At 52.4% G+C, this 23,772-nt stretch overlaps 1 protein-coding gene across 5 annotated transcripts in view; it reads left to right on the forward strand.

The window, feature by feature from the left end:
• Window positions 1-13,134: 13,134 nt before the first annotated feature.
• Window positions 13,135-23,772, forward strand: part of HNF4A (hepatocyte nuclear factor 4 alpha) — a 29,598-nt gene continuing 18,960 nt past the window's right edge. For 2 of the 5 annotated variants that reach the window (XM_037164627.2, XM_037164633.2), the window contains exons 1-2: window positions 18,966-19,226; window positions 22,996-23,170. In XM_037164627.2, coding sequence (XP_037020522.1) covers window positions 19,112-19,226; window positions 22,996-23,170 — 290 coding nt within the window. In that variant the 5' untranslated portion in view covers window positions 18,966-19,111. Of the gene's footprint in view, window positions 13,223-18,964; window positions 19,227-22,995; window positions 23,171-23,772 lie in introns of those variants that run through there. The other 3 variants (XM_037164631.2, XM_053671054.1, XM_037164630.2) reach the window with 3 other exon arrangements.

Below are 23,772 nucleotides of genomic sequence, written 5' to 3' on the forward strand. Positions count from 1 at the left end.
ACATTTAGCACAGAGCCTGGCACCTTGCACACTCTCAATAAGAACAGCGAGCAGTCAGTGTTGGTTATTAGCAGATGTAGCAGAAGGGACCCAAAGAGTAGTTTGCCAGGCTGTGTATCATCACAGGCTGGACAGGCGACCCACAGGCAACCGGGCCGCGCCCCAGGCAGTCCAGAGAACCTGTCTCTCTTTCCTCTCTCCTAAAAATAATAAAAAAAAACTAGTTCTTTGTCTTTGCTGTGAGTTGGGAGAATATTCAACCACTCTGAACCTCAGTTTCCTCCTCTTTAAGACATGGCCAAGGTCTTAAAGGAGATCAGAGGTTGAGATCCTGCCTACTCGGTTGTTTTTTAAATAAAGTTTGAATTGACTATTAACTTTTAAAAATCCCAACTGCCAGCTTCTTTCAAAAAGTTGTTAGTTCTAGCAGCGCTGATTCCCCATACCTGTGAGGCAAAAGTCCACTGGAGCTAGCTTAGACCTGGTGTGCTTTCTCTAATTTGCCACGGGCCCCACCATTCCTTCGTATCCCTACACTGAGCGACATTAATGCACAGGACATTATTATGTTTGCCGTGTTGCTTTTGTTACATTAAAGTGTGGAATGTGCTTATACCGCATCCACTTACTTCTGTTCCTGGGCACTGCGGGCATGTGAGTGTGGAACCCTTGATTTAAGACCAAGGGCAAGCTCATTATTCGTGGGAGCAATCTATTTCCTAGATTTACTATTGCTTTAATGTGACTACTAGGCCATTTAAAATTATGTATGCCCTGGCCAGGTGGCTCAGTTGGTTGTAATATGGTCCTCGTACACCAAAAGGTGGCGGGTTCAATCCCGGGTCACGGCACATACCTATGTTGTGGCTTCGATCCTGGGTCAGGCCCATACAGAAGGCAGCTGATCAATGTTTCTCTCTCACAGATGTTTCCCTCTCTCCCCCTTTCTCTTTTTCTAAAATCAATAACTATATCTGCAGGTGAAGATTCAAAAAATATTTAAAATTATGTATGTTTCTCATATTTCTGTTGGACTGTGCTGCCCTAGCCCCTTGGATTCTACAGCAAGTAGAATTGCTAATGTTCATTGCTAATGCATCCTGCCTCTATTTCCCATTCTGAATAGACCAGTCCTAGCCAAACCCCTTGCGCTGCTGTCCCTGACTGGGTCTTTTCCCCAGTCCGCATTTATCTATTATGTCCCCATCCTGGTCGTCTCCCTGTCTGTCAGGGGGACCCAGGCTTCAGGACTCCAGGCCCGTCTTCGGAAATTCTCCACTTAGGAGATCTCGCCTCCCAGCCCCCATCTTGCGGCCATTGTGTTTCCCTTATCAGACATTCACATAAGACAATGGTCCATGTGAGACTTAAATACCTACCTATTCTTCTGTCTCCGGCCTGCTGAATTACCCTAAATCCAGGGATCCGTGGGGTGGAGTTGGGGTGGGGAGGGGCAGGTCATCCTTGTTCTAGGGATAAGGTGGACGGACTTTGGGGGAGGGACGCAGATTTTTTTATAGTAAAGGAGCTGGTTGTTTTTGGAGGAGATAATGTCCACAGCTTTTCTGAAGAAAAGAGAATCCTGAAGGATTTAGGGAGCTGGGAGGAAAAAGAATGGTGATGAAGGCTGCCCTTCAAATGGAAAGGCTTTAGATGGTTGTGGCCAAGAACTTGTCTGGCAGAGTCAGGACGACTTGGGTTCGAGTCATGCGAGGCGAATGACCTTGCCCAAGTGGCTTTACCTCTGACCCTCAGTCTCCTCTTCTGTAAAATAAGGGTAAGAATAGACCTATTCAAGCACAGCGCTTTGCACAGAAGTGCTCCTTAAATGCTGGCTATCCTCATACCCTTTGAAAAAGGGCCATGGTGGCATGTGGAGTAAATTTAATGTTTTTTTATTTTGCTTCTGTGCATTTTTGCAATTCTTCTACCACAAACCTGCTTTTAGTTAAATAATAAAGAGTTAATTGAGTGAGAAGGAATAAGTGGAATGTCATCCTAACTATGGGCTCCAACATGGGATTTTTACAGCTGGAAGCAGGTAAGAGACCTTAGAGTCGAAACTTTACACACCCATCTCATACCTCAATAAACTGATGCTCCAAGAGGAAGGTGATTGGGCCGAAGTCATATAGCAAGCTAGCGGCAGAGCCCAAACTAGAAAGGTGACTGAGAATTGTAAGGGAACTTGGAGGTCACGAGGTCAACCTTTCCGCAGGTGAGACCACTCAGACAAGAAGGATTCCGTTGTTAGACATTTGGAAAAATGCTGGACTGAAGAGAGCTGTACAAATTTCATCGCCAGAGACCTTCTCAGAGCCCTTAACAACTCCAGTGCCTCGGGCACCTCGACAGAGGCCTCCCGCGTGCCCACAGCAGTTCATCACGGAGACCCTTGAAAAATGTTAGCGCCCATTGGAGCTCTCCCTGCCCCCCAGAGAAATGCTAGACTTAGATATGGTTAGATTGTTTTAAAGGAACTTTTAGATGTGTTACTTTGTCAGATCTTACTAATTTTAGTACCGAATTGTCTGTTACCAGTATATAAAAAGACATTCAATTCTCCCCTTAATTTTTCCTTCTTTCCAAAGCAAAAAATATTACAAACAGGCAGAAATGTATAGGGAACACTGTGGTGAACACCGATGTGCCGTCTCTCCGTTTCGTCGGCTCCTACTGCAGGGCCACGTTCCCACTGGGCTCGCGTTTTGTTGTCATGAGAAATGAAATGTTTCACTCCACCTCGAAAGCCCTGTGCCCTGCCGTCGTCCTCAGCGGCGACCACGGCCAGCATCCAGTGCCCATCACTTCCAGACATGTTTTCATACCGTTACCACGCATGTGTATCCGTGACTGCACAGTCACACTGTGTAATGCTATTCTGGAAAATTGGTTCAAAGGGTATGTTATACATGTCCTTCAGCAACTTCCTCTTCTTCACTCATACGATAGCTTTTTGGGTTTTTTCTCTTTTAAAGATTTTATTTATTTATCTTTAGAGGGGAAGGGAAGGAGAGAGGGAGAGAAATATCAATGTATGGTTGCCTCTCGTGCATCCCCTGCTGGGAACTAGCCTGCAACCCAGGCATGTGCCCAGACTGGGAATGGAACTGAGATCCTTTGGTTTGCAGGCCTGCGCTCAATCCACTGAGCTACACCAGCCAGGGCTGCTCTTTGGATTTTCCCTTGCTGATGATATACAAGCAGCAGGAGGTGACTCATTTCAAATGTGCATGACTATCCCAAGTGTATTTATTCCAGTTTTCGACAATGGAGTTGGTGCCAGTGTTTCACTATTTTAAACGGTGCTACAAAGAACACTATTATGCTTGTGGGTAAGAGTTTCCCTAGAGAAGGTGCAGGAACCAAATTTCCAGATCTCAGGAAAGGGGCATCTTTGATTTGGTGAGATGTCGGTACAGTGCTCACTGCGAACTCGAGGGCAGTCAGGAGGAGCTCTCTCATCATCTCTGCTTCCTCTGTGAGTCTGCTTGTTCCTATCCTTGGCCCACTTTCCTGCTGCATTATTTACCTTTGCTTATCAGTTTGAAGGAGTTATTTATACTTGATATAGATCCTCGTTCAGTTGTATTTGTGGAAAATACCTTTGATTAGTCGGTAGCTTGTCTCTTCACTCCTTAGAGAATCTTTTGTTATTCAGAAGTTTACAACTGTAATGCAGCAGTTTCGGTTGAATAATAAAATAGAGGTCATTAAACTTAATCATTTCCACTATGGTTTGCACTTGTAGCTTGCCTATAAAATCTTGCAGGGCCTGAGATTATAAAACTGTTATACTAAATATTTCCTATTAAGTTTTATTTTTATTTCTCATATTTAGGTCTTTATTCCCCAGGAATTGATTTTTGTGTACGGTATGAAATAGAGATGCTGTTCTGTTTTCCTTCAGCTGGATAAGCAATTGGCCCGGCACCATTTATTAGGCAGGACAGACATCCTTTCTTGAGTGATATGCAAAGCTAACTGCTCTTGTCGCCCATGTTCAAGTATACGTAGACCTGTTTCTAGGCTCTCTATATGGTCCCTCTCACCTCTCTGTAGTAGCCACATTAAAAAAATGTTCTTTTAGCCCTGGCTATGTAGCTCAGTTGGTTAGAGCATCATCCCAATACACTTAGGTTGTGGGTTCGATCCCTGGTCAGGGCACCTAAAAGAAGTAACCAATGCATACATTAAATAAGTGAAACAAAAAATTAATATCGCTCATTGATTTATAATTTAAAAAAATTATAGGTACCTTGTTTTGTCAGTTTGGCAAAAAATATATTTTTGGCGTGCCACAGATGTTTAGTAATTAAATGATTGACGTGTGCCATGAGATGAAAAATGTTGAAAATCACTGGGTTAGAGGTTTGGGCAGCTGCCGTTCAACAAAATCTCTAGAAGTTCTCCATGTTTCCTGCCATTAGAGCAGCTCTCCCCATGCACACGGTCCCGGGGTTTACTTTTAACTGATACAAAGGGTTTCGCTTCCCTCTTTGCTGGGTTCAAGCATTTCTCCAAATCCACGGACCCACCCCGAACACTGCAAGATGCTCACTGTGTGCCAGCGCAGCTCTGTCTGTGTGTGAGCACATACAGCGCCCACAGCAACCCAGTGACACACACATCATCCTCCCTATTTTGCCAAAGAACAGAGCAGTTAAGTAACTCGCCCAAGGTCACACAGCTACTCCATGGCAGAACCAGAATTCAAGCCAGAAAAGTCAGGTTCCAGAATTTGTGCTCTCAGCCTGTATACGGAGCTGCCCTCACACGTCTGACAAACCTCAGCCACCTTTCTGGAGCCCTAAAGATTGACACACGGTTAGGGACGTTCTTGTCTTTTTTTTTTCTTTCTCTTCTCTTCTCTTCTCTTCTCTTCTCTTCTCTTCTCTCCTCTTCTCTTCTCTCTCTCCCCCCTCTTTCTCTCTTTCTTTTTAGCAAAAAGAGAACAAGGACCCACGGACAAAGATAAGGGGGGGCATTGAAGATGGGGGTGGGTAGGGCAGGGGAGAGTAATGGGGGAAAATGGGGACGATTGTAATTGAACAATAGTAGAAGAAATAATTGTAAAAACAAACAAAAACCCAAAACCAAAAACAGAAAGAGAACAGACCAAGGGCCCAAGGGCTTCCAAAGGCAACAGTAGTAACTCAAGATAAAACATAAGTTTTATTTCATTCTATTTATTTTCCCATTGCTTTCTACTTATAATACTGTTATTTCATTTGGTAGTAATAACACATCCTTCTAGAATAAACCTAAGTTAAACTAAGCGAGTTGATGTTAAGATACATGTTAATAGCCTAAGTGGTTTTCAGATATGACAAATCATAATGGTCATAGGAACATCAGTGAAACTTTGAAAAGACTGTGTTCAGTCAAGGTAGGCGAGGCTGTGCCACAAGAACCAAAAATGGCTGCAGGGGCCAACACAGTGGGGAGCTGCTGCCCACCTGTGGTGCATGTGCAGCTCTGGGTCAGCAGGGGACTCTTCTCATCCCCGTAACCCCATATCTATCCCTGGTTCTACTACAGCAACCTCAGCGCTGGCTCTTAAACCTTCCGCCCAGGTGTGACACAGATTGTTTCTGTTCGCATTTCATTGGCCAAGACAAGTCACATGGTCATGTCCAACTTCAAAGGAGGCAAGAGAGTGTCAATCTGCCACATGCCTGAGAAGGGAGAGGTGGAATTGTTGAGAACTGCTCACAGCCAGACCATGAGTAGAACAGCCGGAAAGATGGGTCTAGAAAGGTAGACCAAGTCATGACTCATTGGGTTGCTCCGTCTCAGCACCTGTTCTCAGGGAAGGGACTCTGGTCCAACAGGCAAAGACAGTTCGACACCCCCAGTCTGTTAAGCCGATACTTCTCCCAGGCGACACCTCAGGATTCATTCTGATTGGGATGCTGTTATTTTATCAGCAGGTTTAGCTGAACTTCGTGGTCAGCTTTTGTTTCTTCCCTGAGGGTAGATGAGGCAGTTGGGACTTTGGCTGAGCTAGGATTTGGTTCTGTCACTACTTTGAAGAGATATCCAGGGATGGGTAATTGGGAAGGAGAGAAATTCAAGGGTGGGATTCAATGGAGAAGGGAACCTGGTTATCGGGGAGGCTTCCTGGAGGAGTTTTTGAAGTGGGCTCTGGGGTCTCCCTGCACCAGAAGCAGGTGGAAGCTCATTAAACATGTGATGGCTGGGCCCACTGTTGACCCTGGAGCCTTGAGGTGGGACCTGAGGGATTTGGATTTTCGACAGTAACTGCGATTCTTACGGACGCTGAAAAGTGAGACAGACTGAATTTGGGGGAGAGAATTTCTTCTAAGTCCAGAGATTTAACACAGATGTTCTCAACCAGGAGTAAACATATGGTGATGTCTGGAGATAATTTTGGTTGTCACACCCTGAGGGGCGAGTACTAGTGGAATTTAGCTGGTGGAGGCCAGAGAGCCTGCTGAGTGTCCTGGAATGCACAGGACAGCCCAGCCCCTGCAACAGAGAATTATTTAGCCCAAGATGTCAATAGTGCCAAGGTCGAGAGACCCTGGTTAACAAGAGTTGAACCCTTCCAAATGTAGGGGCACAAGTGATTTTTAATCTTCCCTCTTTATTTTACTTTCCATATTTTCTACCCTGAGCATGGAATCATTTTCATTGAAAAGCGTAGTATGTACCAAGCACTTCATGCATGTTATACCAGTTTTTCCTCAAAAATCTTTCCGCTGTTCTTTCAATAAGTATCCGTTAAGCACCTGTTATGCATTTAATTTTAAACTATTCAAGATGTGGGGTGCCCCCTGGAGGTAAAACAAACAAGGATCATATCCTCAATGGCGGTGGAGATGTGTAAAGGCCCCGAGACAGGAAAGAAAAACTGAAAAGAACTGGAAAAAAAAAACAAAAAAAAAAGCTAGTGTGGTTGCAGCCACTGGGGTGGGGATGAGTGAAATGAAATTAGGTTGAAGATACAAAGATACAGAAACAAGATTAGGAAGGCCTCACAGTTCCTGGGAGTTTTGAATTTCGAGTTTTGTTTTAAACGCATAGGAAACTGACAGGGGTGTCCAACCTTTTAGCATCTCTGGGCCACACTGGAAGAAGAAGAGTTGTTTTGGGCCACACATTAAATACATGGTGATACATAGTCACAAAACCCCTCATGTTTTAAGTAAACTTATGATTTTGTGTTGGGCCGCATTCATAGCTAACCTGGGCCACAGGCAGCCTGTGGGGTGCAGGCTGGACACCCCTGCAAGTGCAGAAGTTTAAGTAAGGTAGGGACCTGATGCAGTCCCTTGGTATGAGGTCATCCCTGGCTCCTGGGTGAAGAGCGGGTACAGAACTCAAGCAGAGGAGCAAGAGAAGTGAATGGACAGTCTTTCACAGACTCGCAGAGATGATGGTGATGTAGTGGATGTGGTGGAGAGGAAAAGATGGTGACGAATTGAGGTGCTCTTGGAGGTGGCAAGATCTGGATTTCTGGTGAGTTGGGGGGGTTAGGAGGAAGGACACAAAGATAGTGACTTCGGGATTTGGGCTGGAATAACTGAGATGCAGGTGGGATGATAGAATATGACGATTAAAGTAGGTATTATTAATATTCTCTTTTAAAGATGGAGGAAGGAAATTGCATCGTCCTACTTTACAAAGCTAGTAGTAAACTCCAATTTAGGTGTGTCTAACTCCAAAGAGCATGCTTTCCCCAGTCTTCCAGACCCACACATTAATTATTATAGTAATCATATCATGAAATATTAAGATATATAAACACCCCTGAATGCAGATGAGGTATATCCCATACAGAGCCCCCACAAAGCCTGGGGTTGGGGCTATAAATTTCGTAGATGGTGGAACTGCAGCACGGTGCTGGCCTTGGGCAAACAAGTTTTAAAATCTTGTGTTCTGATTGGTGCAGTGGCCAGGTGTTGATGTGTGACTGGAGGGAAATTGGCTTGTCCCTAACTAAACTCAGTGAGTTGGGTTGAGCTGTCATTCACTGATTTTGGAAAGACGTAGTCCGTCTCGGCCTGTGATTGGTGGGATTGTAATGTAACCCTCGCGGTGATTGGTGAAGCCTGTGTAGTTATTTAAAGGTTTCTGAGAGCCGGTTCCGGTGTTGGCCACTAGGAGGAGCCCAAGACGCTTAGAGCGCGGCGCCGCGGTGTCTCCGGACCGCTTCCTGCCGGATGCCCTCAGACTTTCTGCGACGCCCGAGGGTATCCACCCGACAGGTGGCCACGCTTCTCTGCTTAGCCCCTGTGGTCCCTTCCTCTGGCTCTCAACCCTGCAAAAGGTATTTACTGACCGAGAGGTAGGACTGCATGCAGTTCGCGAAGCTTTGCGCAAGCTCAGAACCAAATTACAAAAGTGTGGAGTCTTGACAAGTGAGACTCAGAAGCCCCCTCCTGCTGCGGCCCCTTCTGCCTGCTTCCGAGCCCTTCTCTTAAGAGTAACAGCCTCCACAGTGCCCTTTGAAACCCTCAAAGCACTTTCATAAAGTAGCATCTCACTGGAGCTTGGAACTGTCCCAAGAGGATAAAGGCCACTAGCCCGAGATCACCCTATGCAGGGACGCTCCCTACTGTCCCCAAGGCACTACAACATCCAGAACATTTGAAATTCTCCTTAAAAAAATTTAATTGCTTGCTTACTGTATGTTTCCACCATGCCTCCTCACCACAGCTGTGTGAACGAGGGAATGGGATGGCCAGATCCAATACAGAACACCCAGTTACACTTGAACTTGAAGATAAACAATGGAAGTGTTTTAAGTATAAGTGTGCTCCATGCATTATTTGCCATATACTTATACTAAAATATTCATTGTTTATTTGAAGTTCAAGTTTAATGAGGCATCCTGTATTTTTACTCGTTGAAACACCCACAACAGTGCACGTGGAAGGTGCTGAATAAATGTGGAATGATTGGATGGACAAATTCCTTCACTCACTCATTTGTTTACCCAGCCCATTATATTAAGTGCCAGCTGGGTACTGAGAATATAAGGGTGAAGCAGGAGAAGGCAGATAAATAACCAGTAACCACCACCGGATTAAACTCCGATGATGTAGAGTGCTGGGGACTGTGGGAGCTCAGAGGAGGAGCCCGGACCCTGCCCAAGCCAGCAGGGCCACCCAGAGGAGAGGACGAAGATTGCACTTAGAGGAGGAGGATTTGAAAAAGTGGTGTGACAGCTTCACTGAGCAGACGGCTCAGCACGTGCAAAGGCCAGAGACAAGGCCAGGCTGCGGGATTCTGAAAGCTGTGCATGGCTGGGGCTGGCGGGCAGAGGTGCAGTTTCAGGGGGCTCAGAAAGAGGTGAGGGGACTCCCGTTCACTGAGCATCAGTACTTACCGGTTAGCACAGTCGTGCTTGTGCCCACTGTGTAGAGGAGGAAACTGAAGCTCAGAGAGGTGAGATGCCTGGCCTAGGTTTACAGTCTCCGGGGGGAAAGCCTGGCTTCCAACTCAGGTCTGGCAGACTCTGAAGCCTGCAATCTTCTGGAAAAGCCTCTGTGTTGAGGCTCGTCACCCCAACTGGAGAAGGAGGAAACTAGGGCTCAGAAAGGGGGTAGCAGGGCTCCCCTGTGAGTGTGGCTCTGTCCAGGTTAACAGGAGGACACTGAGGCAGTGTGGGGGGTACCGTTTATTTCACACCCTCTCCAAAGAGACATCAGAGGGCCCAGGCAGGACCCAGGAGTCCAGACCACTGTCTCCTGTCCCTGTTTGGGTTGGGTCTCTAGGACCCCCTCAGTCCCCCCTCTGGCTGATTCCTTGTGTGGGTCCTGGGCGGGCCTGCCGTTTCCATGGAGACCGCCTCCCACCATCCCTGAAATCTCATTGTGACCAGTATTAAGAGATTAACTCTGCCCAGCAGCCCTTGCAGGGTCTTGGGTGCCAGGGAGGCAGTGGGAGCTGCATTGAGGAAGAAGAGGCTGCCCTCTGTGCGGGGCCCCCTAGCACCAGGAGGAAGATGTCAGACTGGGGCCAGGGCTTCCCCTGGGACCCACCAGGTATGGTCCCGACTCCACGTCCACCTGGAGAGGAGGACGGGGCGGTGGGAGACAGACAGGACCAAGGGAAGGAGTCTTGATTTGGGAGCAGTGAGAAACCTCGCACCCCCAAGCCCCCACCCGAGGAGGCCCAGTGTCTGGATGGGCTCGCCCCATTCTGATCAAGGCAGGATTCCGATTTTCTCAGCGAGGGAAGGGGAGCCTGGCAGAGTCCTTTAGGGGCGCTCCAAAGCTGTCTAAAGACCAGCTACCTAATATTCTTCATTTTTACTTTGGGGAAACTGAGGCACAGAGCAGGAAAGTGACTTGTCCAGGGTGAGTAAGTCAGGACACGGAAGCAGGTCAAGAACCCAAAGGGAGCCCTGAGGTGGCCTGAGCAGAAAACGTTTACTTAAACTGTCCCTTCTGCCTCAAATTCCAAACCCTCCTCCCTGACTTCCACGAATGGGGTCCCCTGAAGTCTTCTTTCCCCTGGGCCTGTCCCATCAGCCCTGTTTCCGTTCCCTTCCCGCACCCCCTCCCCTGCCCTCTCCTGCCCGCAGCACAGCCCTGAAGCTGGCAGAGGCTTCCTCCCGGGCTCTGCTCTGCTGGAGGGCCCACCCGCAGGCCCTGACTGGCCCATCTAGTGACCTTCCCCTCGCTGGGTTACCACCTGGAAGACTTAAACACGTTTCTTTCCTGCTTTCTCCCCTCAGCGACTTTGGTGCTTGGACACCCTGAGGCCCTGACAGCCCACCCCCACCCCACCTCCTACCTGGCCTGCACTAGAGAGATTTAGGCCGGGCTCCAGTGCTTTTGGCCAGGTTTCCTGGAAGGCCACATAGGAGCAGGGGGACAAACATGCCCCTGGGGCCAGGGAGAGAGAGCTCAAACACCAATGACTCAGCAGTCCGAGCCTCAGTTTCCTCGCCTGTGAAGGGCACAAGAACCCTTCCTTCCCCAGAGCTTGCTCGTAACTGCTATGGAAAAAGCTGTGAAAAGGGCAGGCAAGGTACAGAACAGTGTGAGGGTGGGAGATAACAATATGTGGTCTCATCTGCCACCTGGTCTGTATAAAGAAAACTTGGAACACCCATAAAAAGGCATGAGCAGTGGTTACGTATGGTAAAGAGTGTAGTGGGCTGGTGGTCAGGACACAGAGGTGTAAGCGAGACCCGTCACAGGACACCTTTTGCTTTTTGTTTTTATTTTTGAAGCATGTGAATCTAGTATCGATTCAAAAAATAAAATTTAAAAGTCTAACAAATTAGGTAAGCTGTCAAATCATCATCATCACACACACCTCCACAAGAGGACAGCTCTGCAGCCAAGAATGAGACCCACTAGAACTTGGTCCAAGGAGCAGAGAAAGCCTGGCTCCCAGCATGAATCCTTGGGCCCAGTATTTTAAGTCAGTCCCGTTCTGCCAGTAGCAAAATAATGGTCGTTGGTACCGAGGATCAGGAGCTGCCTACTGGCCAACTACAGTGCCAAGCACCGTCTGAATATCCTCTCGTTGAACTGGCCTTCTGGCTCTGTGAGGAAGCTGTCATCATTCCCGATTTACAGATGGGCAAACTGAGGGCCACTGAAGTTGCGGGTACTGAGCTGTAGAACTCGGATGCATCTCCAGGCCTTTCCTGCTCCGAATTGCAAGCCCTCCCACTGTGGGTCTCGATCTTGGCTGCACATCAGAATCACCTGGAAACTCTGAAAAATACTGATACCCCTCACCCACCCCCACCCCAAGATGCGATCATTGGTCTGTGATGCCGCTTGGGTGTCCATATTTTTTAGAGGCCCCAGCAATTCTACTTCACTATCAGGGTTGAATCCTTGCCTTATGCTAGACAAATTTTCAAATGGGAAACCAAGGCCAGGGAGGGGAATGGCTTTGCCCACGGTCACACAGTGGCAGGAAACAGAGCTGGGGCAGGGCTGACATGGAGCCTTTATGAAAATAAGTAAAAGACACCCCCTCTGGGCAGGCAAATCTCCATGGGCACTTGGCTTGGTAAGTGGAACAGGGCTGGACTTCCACCTCCGTGTGCCAGAGAAGCCCTGTGCAGTGAGCAATCTACACACTGTATGCAGTGACCCCGGCCTGACTCTTGGGGGTCCCCCGCACTCCACTTCAGAGACCTCCTGGCAGTCTCTGGAGCCCTTCAGAACAAGGGCGCGGGGACACCCAGGGTGGTTCCCGGGATGCAGGTTTCTCCTTCACCCCAGAGCAGGGTCTGGGCCAGGCCGGAGCTCCCTCTCATCCTTCAGGCCCTGCAGGGTTGGGCGGTCCCCATCTACCTCGCAAGGTCACTTCTGCAGATAAAGTCAGGACCGTAAGCAGAGGGGAGAAACACAAACAGGACAGCAATGGCCTCAGCCCAGAAGTCACAAGCCACCAGGCAGGAGACAGCCTGTGGGGAGGCCCCGCCCACAGGGACCCAAGTCCTCCTGGCCTCCTTCCTGATCACTTTTCTGACCTTATTCTCTTCTCTGCCTCTTGAGTCGTGGTCAGCACCTCCCACAATGTCCTGCTCTCTGGCCACAAAACTTTCTCCACTTCTGGACATTTCTCTGCTTAGCATGCTACCCTCTCTGGGAGTCCATCCCTGCCCACTCCAGCCCAGAGACGTGTCTTCCTTCCCCCGCCTTCTGGCCCTCATAGTCCATGTATAAAGCCTGCCTATGCTTTGGGATGGGGCTTATTTTACTCTCATACTGGCCAGCTTTCATTGAGCACTTACTGTGTGCCCTGGAAGGGCAGGGTAGCCTCGGGGTTGGGAGCACCGAGTCTGGAGCCAGACTGCCTGGCTTGGAATCCCAGATCTTTCTTATAAGCTGTGTGAGTTTGGGCATGTGGCTCAACCTCTCTGTGCTTCAAATCTGGGCGATGGAAACACTGCCCATCTCAGAGGGGTTGTAAGGATGAACAAGTTAACCCACAGAAAGCTCCCCAAGCCGCTTGAGAAACATCTGCTTGGTATCATTGCACGAATTGCCATCCATTTCATCCTCACGACAACCCAGTGAGTTAGGGGTTGTTACTCCCAATTTAAAGGTGAGGCAACTGAGGCGCAAAGAGGTCGAGAGAGTCAGGGTAGGGCTCTGCATCCTTCTCTGTGGCCTGAGGCCTGCAGAGAGAGGACATGGCTAAATGGGTTATAACTTGGAGCCCCTGGTTTACAGCTCCTGGCTGCTCCTTGAGGATCCACAGGACCCAAAGCCAGGTGAGTTCCCTTGACCCAGGCCTTTGGTCGTCTCGGGCACCACTCTGATCCGAGCTGGCCCCGGGAGGGAGGGGGAGTGATGGAGGAGGGCACTGAAGTACCATCTTGTTCACTAATACACAGGGTACATCTCTGCGTCCCAGAACCAGCTCCTGTCCCCCTATGCTAGCTGGAGACCCAGGACACCTGAAATGGCCTTCTGTCCATGCACAGGTCCCTTCCTCCCTCCAGCCTCCATCTCCCCATTGTACAGGGAGGGAGGGGGTGAGTCTGGAGTTGCAGTTGTCAGGTGCTCACCACCCATAGCTAGCTCAAGCTTTCCAATGAATTATTAAGGAACAGCACAGCTAAGAGGCAGATGCCCGGTGAAGCGGGGCCTGTGCACACCTGCCTTGGCTCTGGAGAACCTCCAAACCCACTTTGAACGGCCCCAGGCCACCTATGCGAGGGGTTCTCCTGGCTCTGACAGTGCAGGATTCTCGAATCCCGACTCAGAAGCTGCCGCCTCGCATCCCTGTTTGGAAAGCTTCCCCGCAGCTGCCTTTATCTCTCTTTGGTAACAGAGCAAATTTGCTCAGGACCCAGAACAGGGGGAACTAGCAAACTGTTGACTCTTAGGCAAAACCTCCCCTCCGGAGGGCAAGCGGAGGATGTGCACGGGGAGGCCAGCGGCCTCTTGCGTAACCCGGGTGGCCTCCTGCCCACCCCGGCCTTTTCGGGGTTAGGGGTGAGGCAAACCGCAAACTCATGCCCGGTTAATTTTTTAAGGCAAAATCAACAGGCCCAGCAATGATTAGCAGGCAGGTAAGTTCGTCTTAATCGTGCTGAGGACAGGGAGGAAGGCTCCTGGGGGCCCGAGGATGGGACTCAGTTATCAGTTAACCACATGCATGTTGTTTCCTTCCCAACGCACTGGCCTTCAGCCCCAAGCTCCCTCATCTTCCTCTCTGGAAGCACTTCCCTGGCAACCCTGTGGCCATCAGTCCCTGGGCGGACAAACACACCACCATCCCAGGTCTACGGGAGGCAGTGCCAGGGCCCTGCAGGGCTGCAGTGGATAAAAGGGGTCCTCGTAGAGCTGGTCTTCGTCTTAAGGCACATCTCCCCCGCTACCACTGTGTGGCCTTGAGCATGTCCTTCCCACCCCAGGTCTGTGGTTCAACCTGCAGCCAGCTGCCACACTCCTGGGGGCTCCGTGTCTCCATCCACCAAGTGTGGGGGTTGGCTGAGACCCCTTCCAGTCTCAAAGTTCTGTGAGGCCTGTACTCCAGGGGGAGGAGGGTGGCAGGAGCAGAGTTTTAGGAGTCAAAGGGGTAGAAAGGATGCCCAGAACAGGGAGGGTGCCTACCTGGTATCTGTTGTCAGTACCTGGGAGAGTCAGATCCCAGCTCCAGAAGGAGGGCTGTCCTCTCAGGTGGGTGCAGGAGTCCTGTGGGCAGGATGGGGCTGCAGGGACGGCCTGAAGGGCCCCCCGGGGCCAGGACCTCTTCTCCTCAGACCTTGGGAGCTGCCAGAGGAAGCAGCCCCGGGCCTGCTGGCTGCCTGAACTGGAGTTTGGTCAGTGGTTGGGGACCTATATTGTGAGAAACTTAGGACTTTGTCCACAAACTGGAATTTGAAATTTCAAAGGGGCGAAGCTGAAGGGCCCTACCCCAGAGTGGAGATGGTTTGGCTTCTTTCCCCCACGACTTTTGTTCTTTGTCTTGATAGTCCCTGACTCCTGCACCCTGTGCTCCCCAGTGGCAGGTGGGGGAGGTGAGCACCCAGGGGAAGTGAAAGCCCCAGGCAGCCCAGGATAGCCACAGTTTGGAGGATGCCCCCGAACCACCAAGTGCCGGGGACAGGCCCCTTTGCTTCTTAGGTTCCTGAGCTCCAGGGTGGTAATAGGGACGGTGGCCCTGCCAGCTCAGTGCTCCAGATTTTTTTTTTTTTTTTTTTTTTTTATGGGAGTCCAGGAGGGAAGCAGCCTGCAGCAGGTGAAGCCCTCAGCTCTGGAGTCAGGCTCCAGTTCAAATCACAGCCCCTCCTCCTTTGATCCCTACAATCTTAGGCAAGTCACTTCACCTCTTGGAGTCTCAGTGTTGTCATCTGGAAAGCCGAGCAGATAAGCAGAGATTTTAGCTCTGGGCCTAGCACAGCTGGGGCTGCAGCCTCCCCCAGCCCACACCTGGCCACCCAGGGCAGTGCTAAAAGAAAGCCACCCCCCTCTCCTCCTGGAGGCCTCGTTTGTCCATCTGCTCCATGAAGGAGCTGGACCCCGAGGGGAGCCCCGAGGTCTTTCATTGGCCCCTGGGGCGCTGGTCTGACAGCCCGAGGGGGCAGGGCACAGATAAGGAAGGGCAGCTGGGGGGCATTTGGGATCTTGCTCCCGTGCAAATGTCATCAGTCTGGCTCAAATACATTCTTATGAACATTAAAAAAAAGGACTGCTGAGTTGATGGCATCAAGGCCACGGTTTGTTCACGGCTGGGCACGCACCCCTGGAACTCTCCCGTGCAGGGGCCGGATTCCCACAGGCCGTGTGGCCAGAGGGTCAAGAGTCAACCACCGATGACGGCAATTGCTGCTGTTGCACGGGACGCCTAAACTTGTCACTGTCATCCAACTGTCACCGAGGAGAAGGTTTCGACCCATTTGTCTGATGCCAAAACTAAGGCTGAGAGAGGGGGAGCAGAGTTTGGGAAGCTGGCAGTGCCTGGGTTTTGACCTGGGTCTTTCTGATTTCCCAGTCTGTGGTTCATCCCCTCAGGGAGTGGGGTTTGAGTGGGTGGTGTGGGGTGGGGCTGAGAACCTTATAATAGCATCTCATTTAATTGTCACACTGCACCGTGCTACGCACATTTTACGGAAGAAGAAAGCCAGCTTTCAAACTGGTAACTTGCCTGAGACGGCAGAGCCCGTCATTCTTACAGGTGGGGGCTGTGTCTGTGAGGAGCGTGAGGATGTTGTTCAGGGCCAGCTAAGGGCGGGGCCAGTCATGCACGTAATAGGTTATGTAGGTCACGTAGTTCACGAGTGTGTAGACTTACTTCAGGGGTAGGTTGCAGTGGATGAGGGACAAATAGGTTTCTGGAATGTGCCTCAGACAGCAGTCAGACGTGTTGTGCATTTGGCAGAGTGTGTATCACGGTTTGTACACCTAGCAGCCTGTCCACCCGTGCGGGCTGTCCGCCAGTAGTTCTTGTGTGTGAGGGGTCAGGTATGGCGTGGCTCACCCTAGCTGATCAGAGACCTCATTGATCTAAGATACCATCTATAGAGGTGGAGAGATTGTTATTTTTGTGACCAATTAAACTCGGGCATGCCAGCAATCACAGTGCACGTCGGCAAGTGTGGGGCTTGGCTCTCAGAGTCGGTGAGATGCCTCACGTGGAGACCGTGCATCGCTGGGCTGTGACGGGGGCAGCTGCATGTGGCCTGTCATGGGTGCCAGAGAGGTGGCCAGACCTCGAGTCAGTCCTTGGAGGCACTCCCCATTCCCCTGGAGCCGCCCCACCTTCCTCTTCGCACTCACCCCTCGGCCAGGGCTCCAGCCCAGACTGCCCCTGAGGCCACTGGAGTCAGGATCAGACACCCCCGACCCTCTCCCTCCCTGGGGCTCTCGTCCTGACCTGCGAACAAATGGGCCAGGATCCACTCCCCATTTCACTGGTTGGGAAATTGAGACCCTGAGAGGGATGTGATGTAAACAAAGTCATCCGAACCATGGCAGAGTGAACTCCAACCCCGGGGCTCCTAATGACAAATGTCGCCTCTTTCTCCTCCTGAACAATTGCTCCCCTTCACTCCCCACCCCAGTTATCTCAGCTCTGGGCGGGAAGATGGAACCCGGTGAACAAAGCTACAGGGGCAAAGAAGAAGCTTCTAGTAATTGAAAGAACACGATGAGGGCGGCTCCACACACCCTCACCCACGCGCCGCCTCTCCCACCGGCTTGCCTGCTCGCTATTCACCCCCGTCTATGCGTTCACTCATTAATCCCCTGTCACTGACCGGCCCACCCGTCAGTCCGCTCCTCTCCACATTCATTTGCCTCATCTCCAGTTCACTCGCCCTGCAGTTCACCTGCTCATTATTCACCCGCCCACCCCTCCTGAGTTCACTCCTTCACTGATTCACCGCCTCACACGTTAATTCGCCCTGTCTCTGATCCATTCATTCTTTAATTCACCCACTCATTCATTCCCTCAGTCACTAATTCACCTCCTCTCCCTAACTGGCTCTCTCACGCATTTACCCACTCTTTTTTTAAAATCCTCACCAGAGGATATGTTTATTAATCTTAGAGAGCAGAAGGGTGTGTGAGAGAGGGAGGGAGAGAAACAGAGAGAGACAGGCATCAGTTTCTCCCATGTGCATCTGGGCCTGGGATCGACCCCTCACCCTCTGGTGTTCAAGACAGCGATGCAGCCGAGCCCCCCGGCCAGGTGCAGTTCCCCTACTCTTGCTCACGGTGTTACCAAAGCCCGCCACCTTGGTCCTCTCAGCTGGCAGAGGAGAACAGGCTCCCCAGCCACCAAGCCTCAGTCCTTCTCCCTCTGCCCAGTGGGCTCCACCTTCCACCTTGCGACCTGGCCTCCTCAGCTAGGCTGGGTGCTCTTGGAAGGGTTGGTAAAGAGGGCGGTGAGGACTGGAGGCAGGAAGGGAAATGGGTGGGCCATGAGCTCAAGGCTGGCAGGACCAGCAAAGTGAAAACGCAGGACCTCACATTCAGAAATTATTAGGAATTTCGGCAACAGCAGAGTATGGAACCAGACCAGGACCCAGGTGTGGGCTCTGCGCTGCTGCCTGGTGGCACTCCTGTGCCACCGCTCCGAAGGGATGGGCGGGTGGAGAGGACCAAGGGAGACAGGACAGGGCGAGAGGGAAGGACGCTTGCTGGGCGACAGTTGGTGCTTCACTGATGCCACCTCACTGGGCACTGAAACCACCCTGAGGCTGATTGAGCTTCGGTTCCCTCCTCTGTAAAGTGCACACAGAGGAGAATCATTTACCCAAAGTCACAATTAGTAGGTGGCAGGCGCCTAAGTGCAAATCCAGGTCGGTGGGGCTGCGGGTCCTTGTCTCTGCCTGTCTGGGGGGCAGGAGGGAACAGGAGGATGTGACAGGAAATGAGAGATGGCGTCTGTCTGATCCGGAGCAGCTGTGGGGACTTGTGGTGGCCATGGCGGGGTCACGGGGAGCAGGGCAGTGGAACCGAAGGCGAGTCTGGCCCTACCAAACATCTGATTCATTCTGCTCCCAAAGCCGGTGGGAAGCTGGGAGGGAGCTCCAGGGACAAGGATCCAGAAGATTGGCATCCGGAGCTTGGGATTTAGGTTTGTGATTCACGAACCAGGAGGCGGCCTTATCTCCGTAAGAGCATTGAGGGTAGCAGTCGGTGATTCAGGAAGGCATTGAGTCTGGGCGCCCCAGTGGTGGCCGTCAGTGGCCCAGCATATCAGTTAGACTGCCTGACTTGGAGTGACAGTGACTTGGAGGGTGGCTGAGTCAGGGGTCAAATGAGTGCTCGTGAGCCGCCTCTCCATCTTGCCGAATCAATAAGTGAATATTGGTGAGTTAAGGCCCCACCGGTTGTAACGGCACCCCGGGTGTCTGCCAGAAACCAACAAACAGCCAAATCCCCGCGGCCCCGCCCAGACTGTCCACCAGTGGGGGAGCCGATTAACCATTAACCCCCACCCCTCCCTGGCAGAGCCTCCACCCCCTCCCAGACGCTAGGCCAAGACTCCTGGGAGATCCTCCCAGAGGACAGTCGGAAAGGCAGGCAGGCAGAGAGTGCCCCTGGGAGGAGACGGTGGGGAGGGTGAAGGGCGGGGGCAGCTCAGCCAGGAGCCTCCAAGGTGGGCATCCTGGGCAGGGCAAGGGACTCAGGCGTGGAGGGGGAGGATGCGCCTCTCCAAGACCCTTGTCGACATGGATATGGCCGACTACAGCGCCGCGCTGGACCCCGCCTACACCACCCTGGAGTTCGAGAACGTGCAGGTGTTGACGATGGGCAATGGTAGGTGGGGGCAGGTGTGCCCAGGTCGCGGAGCGGGTCTGCGGCCCTCGGTGCTGGGTTGGGAGGAGGAGGAGAGACAGAGGCCAGGCTGGTTCGATAGGTAGCACAGGTGTTGCCAGGTGAAGGGAATATGCCCAGGTACGGTGACCAGAGGCGTTCGGGGCAGGGGAGGCCTGCATGGGCACATCTCCAGCAAAAGGAGGCCCCAGGAGCCCCTGCCAGGACCTTCCGGTCCCTGGTACCCCAAAGTCATGCCTGCTCAGCATGCCACTGGGAGCAAGGCCATGGCAGTGAGCTCCCTCTTGACATCCAGCTCTAGGACTTGGGCCCAACACGGCCCCTTCTTGAATCCCTTGGGCCTGGGTCCAGGGCGATGGACAGGTACGTGCAGTCCCGGGAGATGGCGGATGGAGGCACAACTGGGCTTTAGGTTGTCTGGGACTTTCCTGGGGCAAATGCCGCACTTGGACAAAACGCTGGTCTCAGGGAAGTTTTGCTAGATGTGTGCCCGCGCATGCGTGTTGTGTGATTGTGGCCGCCTCCTGGTGCGGTGAGCACGCCTGGGTTTCCAGGTGCATGGGTGGTATCCTGGGTTGGCAGCCACGTGCCTGTGGGGACCATTTGCATATTTGTGTTCGTTTGTCTGTGCGCACCTGTTCTGCGTCCATTTTCACTTGTGTGTGTTCATTGAGTGGGTCTGTGTGCGTTGGTGTCCCCAGAGGTGTCTGTGTTTCTCTTGCTTAGGTGTGTAGGCGGCAGTGAGCATGTATACTTGGTCTGTGGATGTTTGCACACACGTGCTATGGGTGCGGGTTTGCTGCTGTGCCTTGCGTTTCCCTGCGGGGGCATTCGAGCCGCGCCCTGCGTGTGCCTGCTGGTGTGTGTGTGCACGCCCCTGTCCGGGCGGCCTTCTCTGGCCAGCACGATGTGCAGACGTGATGTGCAGGGTTTGGACGTCGCCATCCACCATATGAGATTCTCATCAGGAGCACATCTGTTTGTCTTTGAGCAGATTCGTTGCTTGTATGTGTCTCCCAGGTTTACACATCTGTTCCCACATCACCGAGAGCCCCAAAGGCGGGGAGATGGTTCTCCTCCCAAGGAAGTGGGGGAAGGAAAGAGGCTTGGAGGCCAGGAAGTTTCTGGAGAGGAAGGTCCCTAACTGGTGGCAGGCCAGCCCTGGGGGAGGAGGGGTGGCAGCTGTGTGAGGTCAGCCTGCCTCTGGCTTCAGCCAAGGCCTCTAAGGCGTGTGGTCCTTGTGGCTCAGCCACAAAGAGGGACCACCCTGCCTGCAGCCAGTGGGCACTGTCCGTGGTCGAGCTCCCCGGCTGCTCACCTGCCCCTGCCACCAACTCTCTGTGTGACCTTGGGTATGTCCCCTCCCCTGTCCTGGCCTCTTCTTCAGAATGGGTTTAATCACCCCATACCTGCTCGCCGGCTGGCTTTTAGGAGTATGTGGGGGTCACGTGAAGAAACTGAGGGAAAAACATGCAGGAAACGGTAAACAAGGAGCTGCTGCACTAGGCAGGGTGCCGTGTGACCCCACGGGGACAGGGTGTGCTGTCACACGCCTGGCCACCACCCAGCCCCAGGCTGCTGCTCCCTGGGGCTGGCGCCATCTACCACCAACCCCACCCCCACCCCGCACCAGAGCTCGTGCCTCCCGCTCCCGGGCGTCCCCGCTCCCGGGCGTCCGCGCTCCCAACAACACGGAGGCCAAACCCCCAGGTTGGGTGTCCTGAAGGCAGGCAGCCTCCTGCTCCGGAGCCAGAAAGACCGGGGCTCCAATTCTGGCATAAATCCTGTCCTGTTGGAGCCTCAGTTTCCTCATCTGTAAAATGTGAATAATAATAGCACCTGCCCTCCCCCGCCCCCTAGAAGATGAAATAAGGTGCCTGAGAGCATAGCACTGGTAACTGGTCCTGGCTGCACATGTGTCGTCTCGGGAACTCTGAACACCCGTAGAGGGCTTTACACGTTCTTTGCTGGAGTCTGAGGTGGTCAGAGTTTTGAGGTTATATTTGGCATAGGTGCTGGGCTGCTAGCTCAAAGGCCCAAGGATAGCTCCCCACCTGTCCCCCACCTCCAATTCAGAGTCAGCAGCAACAGGGGGTCGTTGCTTCACAGGCCCAGTAGACACCCCAACAATGGTGGTCACGGCCAGAGTCATCCGGGCCGCCCGGGGCGTACGTCTGGCTCCTGTGAGCAGCAGTGTGAGGAGCCTGGGCAAGCGCCTGCCCTCCCAGAGCCTTGTGTTCTCACCTGGAGAAGGGGACCCATCAGCTGATCCCCGGGGTGAAGTATACACTTGGCAGCACCCAGCCCATGCTGCCCAGCATGTGGGCACCCCTTCCCCCAGCCTCAACCTGAATGGCCACAAATTGTGGGGTCAGCTCTTCCCGGGGGTCTGGGGAGGCCAGGCTGAGGGAGAAAGGGCACAAGCGTGGCTTAACAATTATCCCCATCTCCGGGAATAATTCACCAAGTGGAGGGGGCCGCACTCCCGCGCACCTTCGGGAGTCGAGGAGAAGTTCAGCCAGGTGACAGCGGAATGAAATGCAGGCTGTCTGTGCTGCGTGGAGGCCGGAACTCTCCTGCTCTTAGAGGTTTCCTCTGCAGAACAGTTTTTAACTTCACAGATGCTGGTGGCAGTGCTTATGGTGGGACCAACACTTCACTGAGTCACCGTAGCAGCCCTAGGGTGCTTTTCTCCTCGTAGCTAATTAATTCAGCCAAGGTCACGTGGGCTAGAAAGCGGGCAAGCTGAGACTCAGACTTGGCAGAAGGGCTCCAGAGTTTGTGCTCCTAACATGGCACAATACCCTTCTCCAGTTCTTAGCTGGATGTTCCCTAGGAATTCAAGGCCAGATACAGGGTTCCTGTGAAAACACACGTGGTATGACTTTGTGTGGTGTGCACGTGCATGCATTTTGGAGGGAGATGGGACATAGTATTTACCATCTTCTCCAGAGGTCTATTCCTGGTGGAAGATTTGTTTATAAGAAGAGAGTTTGGCTACTGAAATTTTAAAAAAAAATTAAAGACCGTTGGACAAGTAGAACTACCTTCTTTACATTAAGAGGAACCTAGGCCCCAGGGAAATTAAAGCAAGGGGAAAAAACTTGCCCAAGGTCACAGGCCAGTTAGCCGTAGCATCGGCACTAGCACCCAGAGCCCACAGCACCCAATCCAAGGTCTTTGCCACCTGCCTCTGATAGCCCTCACATTTACATACGTGCTGCAGCCACTGCCCTCGGGGCCTCCTCATTTCCCAGGAGAGTTGGCAAGGCCCCTGGGCACCAAGCTGAGACCACCAGCCCTAGTTACTCAGGAGAAGGGAGGGGCAGGACCTGTCTCTGGGCAGATGCTGGGGGAGTATTTGTCCCTCCCACAGCCCCTCTGCCCAGTCCATCAGGGCCCATAAGGGCTGGATGCATCCTGGGGGTAGCCAGTCTTTCATTACTTCCCAGAGAAAGCGGGGCTAGCTGTCTCTACCATGCCTCACAAACAACTCTGTGAGGTCACTGTCATAAACAGCCCTAAGTTAGCTATGCCAGACAGGTTCCAAAAGGCCAAGGGGCCTGCCCAAGGTCACCGAGAGAGTGGGGACAGTGTGTCCTTCTCACTGAGGCTGAAGCCCTGGGGAGAGCCTTGCAGCACTCACATTGGTTTGTAAGTCTAAGCCACTGGAAGAACAGGGCCTCTGGGAGGTGACTTTGTGCCCTGCCACCCCCACCCCGAGCCCTCACTCTTCTTTCTTCTTGGGCAGACACATCTCCCTCAGAAGGTGCCAACCTCAATGCGGCCAACAGCCTGGGTGTCAGCGCCTTGTGTGCCATCTGCGGGGACCGGGCCACAGGCAAGCACTACGGCGCCTCGAGCTGCGATGGCTGCAAGGGCTTCTTCCGAAGGAGCGTGAGAAAGAACCACATGTACTCCTGCAGGTGCGGAGCCCCCTCTCAGGGGCCTGGTTTCTCCAGCAGGGAAGTGAGCACCCCTTGGGCAGGTGTTCCCCAGGGTCTGTCTTCCCCCCGATCAGGTCCCAGGGGTGTCTGTCCTCCGAGGTCTGTTCCTCTGGCTTCTTAGGCCTTGTGGATCCAGGTGGGAACTCACTCACTAATGAACACGTAACACGCAGGTGCCACACTAAGTCCTACGTGCTCACTCGTTGTTTTGCCCATTTAGCCAGTAAGGATCCACGAGGCTTAGGATCAAGCTGCCTCTAAGCCTCTGAAGATGGGCCCATCCCCCACACTGGTGCTTTTCCTGGGGCGAATAGGAGACTGGCCCCAGGCCTTTCCATCTACCCCAAGGGATTCCTAAAGCCTTAGAGAGCCCTCCTTTAAAAGATCTGCCATGCTGGGCGACAACAATAATAAAGTACTAGCCACTGGTTATGAGCATGGTTATTCTATAAGCTCCATCCACATATTATCTTGCCCTGTCAACGCCCCTCTGAGGTGGTTACTGTTACTATTTCCATTTTACAGAGGAGGAAGCTGAGGCTTGGAGAGGGTTTGGCATTTGCCTATGGTCGCCCAGCTTG

The sequence above is a fragment of the Artibeus jamaicensis genome, unplaced genomic scaffold (genome assembly GCF_021234435.1).
Source record: "Artibeus jamaicensis isolate MK-2021 breed Jamaican fruit bat unplaced genomic scaffold, CSHL_Jam_final contig_685, whole genome shotgun sequence".
NCBI lineage: Eukaryota > Metazoa > Chordata > Mammalia > Chiroptera > Phyllostomidae > Artibeus > Artibeus jamaicensis.